At 40.4% G+C, this 3,479-nt stretch overlaps 1 protein-coding gene across 1 annotated transcript in view; it reads right to left on the bottom strand.

The window, feature by feature from the left end:
• Positions 1–2,717: 2,717 nt before the first annotated feature.
• LOC131882735 (cytochrome P450 6a8-like) overlaps positions 2,718–3,479 on the bottom strand; it is a gene marked incomplete in the record, with an annotated part of 12,578 nt that continues 11,816 nt past the window's right edge. Inside the window, 1 exon segment of the mRNA XM_059229984.1 lies at positions 2,718–3,451. Coding sequence (XP_059085967.1) covers positions 3,250–3,451 — 202 coding nt within the window.

The following is a 3,479-nucleotide window of genomic DNA, read 5'->3' as shown; positions in this document are numbered from 1 at the left end:
CCGGCAGTAATAAAAGAATGAAAATCACTAAGCATCCAATTTCATTCCTCATAAAGCCATTGATTTTTTTTGGCAAGAGCAATTCTTTATTAGTCGAAGGAGTTTACATGGCAAGTTTCAGCACAATTGGGGCTTTAGTTGACGAGTAATAGTCAATTCAAATTTAGCCTTCTCTGTGTACTTGAGCGAGTCATTTAAAGGAAAATTGACCCTCTCGTCCATTTACTGATACTCCATGGAAGCATGATAAGAAGTATCTGATTTTTAAAGGAGATGTGAAAGCCTGCTACCATTTTCAAGAAACTTGAACACGGTGTAAGCTTATCTCTAACATGTATTGAAACTTAATCTTAATATCAAACCTGTTGTGTAAAAGTTTCACTGTGACATTACCAATATGTTGTTGATGAACTCAGATATCTTTTTGCCATGCATTATAAATATATAAGTACAATACTCTGGTTCAGCTGATGGATCTGAGAAGCAACGTGAACAATGCAAGAATCTTCCTCCCAGGTTTGTTGTGAGTTACAAAGTCAGATGGCAGCTCTCTCACTCAGTCGGCCATCTGATGTTGGGTGTCCCAATTGAGGATTATTTCCGCTTTTTTGTCACAACCATAGATAACTTCATATATAGATCGATCAAAGGCGCTGCGATTGCTTGTTTTTGTCTCAGCTGTCGCTGGTGGGCAAAATGTTTCATTCGTAGTCAAGCTACTTAGGACAACTATGGTACAAATTGAATCGTTGACGGCTCGTCCAAATTCAGATTAGAAACCCCTAATACGACTCCTCCTTGTCAAGCAATTAATCTCGTCTAGCACTCTTCATAAAACGGGTTTGAGTAAGTTGCCCGACCACATTTTTAAGAACGAAATTTTGAAGGAGTTAAAATGGGGCTCAAGTTAAAGTTTTCATCCATGTTGTGGAAACACTTAACTGAAACGCAAGGAACAAGCCCGGGTTGAGGCTGACCTCCAGAGGTGTCGGAATTATCTTGATTACGTAAAGCACATTGTTGGGAGATTGAAACAAAATTCCAAATGCCTCATCATTGGGTTGCAATATCGGATACATTTTGATACACTTTCGACATGCGTTGCTAAACAACGGCAATCAATAGAGTACGTGATTTGCTTTACTACTGTATGAATCTTTCTTGACATGTTACGTGTATTATGCCCCAATTTTTTTTATTATTCTACCGCTCTTTCTACCTGTATATTTGTAAGATTCAAAAGAAATCAAGATTAAAGAGGAATAACAAACGTTTCATGAGAATAATTCAACTTGACTGAAGCGAGATTTCATGAAATATCTTTGTTCCTTTTCCACCAGTGTCAGCTGACCTGAAAACATGCTCATGTGGTACAGCTCCTGTTCAGCTTAAGCATTCTAGTTATGGTTTTTTATGGTCACAACCAACATTAATTGCTACCTCCCCTTTGGAAATGACCGCAGATTTGCCCATTTAAGCTGTCCAAGAAGCAATTTATGCTGTAATTTAAATAGTGAAAGGGAGCTCGCACTAAGCTTTGCTACATAATTTTCCATTGGACAATTGACTATTGCTTGATTTCGAAGGCAAAAATTAGTCTCTACAGCCCTCCTCAACGAGTCAGTGCGCGGGTTTGCCTTTTTTTGTTTGCAAATTCAGGTGATTTTTTGTGCAAATTTGCTGTCAATAAAAAACATATTTCTATGCAAGTTTTGGCCGGCCCTACTCATAATATAATGACGGCTGTTTTGAATCTTGCGGTCAAATCTGTTATTTGGCTTCATCGGGAAGACTGTTCCCAAGCCGTATAGGTTTTGGAACAAAACACTTTCGTGGGAGGTCTCTTCCATCTGGAATGGCTAGGTGAAACCGCCCTCCCTATCTCATGGTCATTGACGATCCTGATTCCCAAAAGTCGTCATTAGGATCTCCTTGCATGTCCTTTGATTAACAGTTGGAACCTTGGACCGCAGAGACAAGGAGACAACTGACATGCGGCCGTTCAGTTTCTTGCCCAACCTCAACACGCGGTTGAAGATATTCCGCTCAACCCCATCCGTTGGTCCATGCAAATGGCCACATAGTAAAATATTCCAATATCACTTAGACACTTCAATTTTCTTGGCGCTCCCATCTTTTCCTGTTGTGTTCATCTCTGTGGGGATTCTTCCTTCTCGATCATCCTCTCGTAAATTCAGGTCGGAAGAAGAACCATCTTAATTTTTGTGAAATTTAATGAAAACCGTGTCAAACATAAACATCTCCTTATCCAGTCGTTAACCCTTCAACTCCTGTGTACTGAACCGGAAAGGCAGTTTTTAGCTTAAAGGACCTTCGCTAGGGCTCCCATCGTTAGCAAAAGAGGGTACAGAAGTAACAATCAAAAATGCTTAACCGAGTGTCAAAACGTGACCCTGCCTTTCTAAGACTCGAACAAAGGGTTGCTTCAAGACTCGTTCTTAATCTTTGATTGCTCGGCAGTACCTTTTTTTGCTCGAGTTGAGAACCTTAACTAACGCCCTTCAAGCTAAATAGCTGATTTGCATCAGAAGCATAGTGACAAAAATGTCGACCTAGGAGCTCCTGGGTTAAACTCTTTCCAATCAATAAGCCCAAAAATTATACCCTACACAACTCCAAAGTATTTCTCTTTATTGTGTAATGAACCGGATATCGACTCCGAATTGACTGATGGCGAAATAACTTGAGTGAGAGTGTCCAAAACTTGAATAAGTATATTTACAGTGTCAGACCTTACGGTATGGCGGAGGCTTATTGAACCGGAATTGATGATTGTCAAAGGTGGGAATATCAACTTAACTCTTCTTCGTTAGGTGTCTTCCTCGATAGCTTTCTTTCTTCTAACTTATGACTCTTACGTGAACATGGGTTAGTTGTTGGCATTGGCATGTGTTAGATAAACATCTTGCTGATTTCACCTATACACATCTAGGTCTAAAAAAGGGTGTTACATACATTTGCATGTCCTTCTACAACTGTCATGGGTTATGGGCATCTTGCGTGACGTTATTGACTCGTCTGGATTGCCATCTTTTGCACTTATTCTTTCGCACTATCAACTTGGCTTGGCTTATTGGAGCATCTGATCGTTCTCGAAGGGCCGTCGTTGACTTGTCATTCAAGGCCAACTCTGGCGAATGGTGTTTCACTATAATTGTTTGGTTTTGATATGAGGGATTGACACGTATTAAATGATGTTGGATAAACATAGAGGGCTAGATAACAAGCTTACAACTTTTCGATTCGCAACACAAGCTCTGGGTAGCTGAGAAAGAAAGGACTCCCATTTTCGAACTTCAGTTGAGTTTGGGGAGATGTGTTGATCTGATAGTTGGTGAGCAATTTGGCGACGGCCATTTTCATCTCGATTAAAGCAAAACGCTGCCCGATGCAAAAACGAGGACCACCCCCAAATGGTCGATAGGTCAGGTTCTTGATGTTCTTTTCGTTCTCCGGCA

This window comes from Tigriopus californicus, chromosome 6 (assembly GCF_007210705.1).
Source record: "Tigriopus californicus strain San Diego chromosome 6, Tcal_SD_v2.1, whole genome shotgun sequence".
Lineage (NCBI taxonomy): Eukaryota > Metazoa > Arthropoda > Copepoda > Harpacticoida > Harpacticidae > Tigriopus > Tigriopus californicus.
This window is presented reverse-complemented; position numbering and strand designations above follow the sequence as displayed.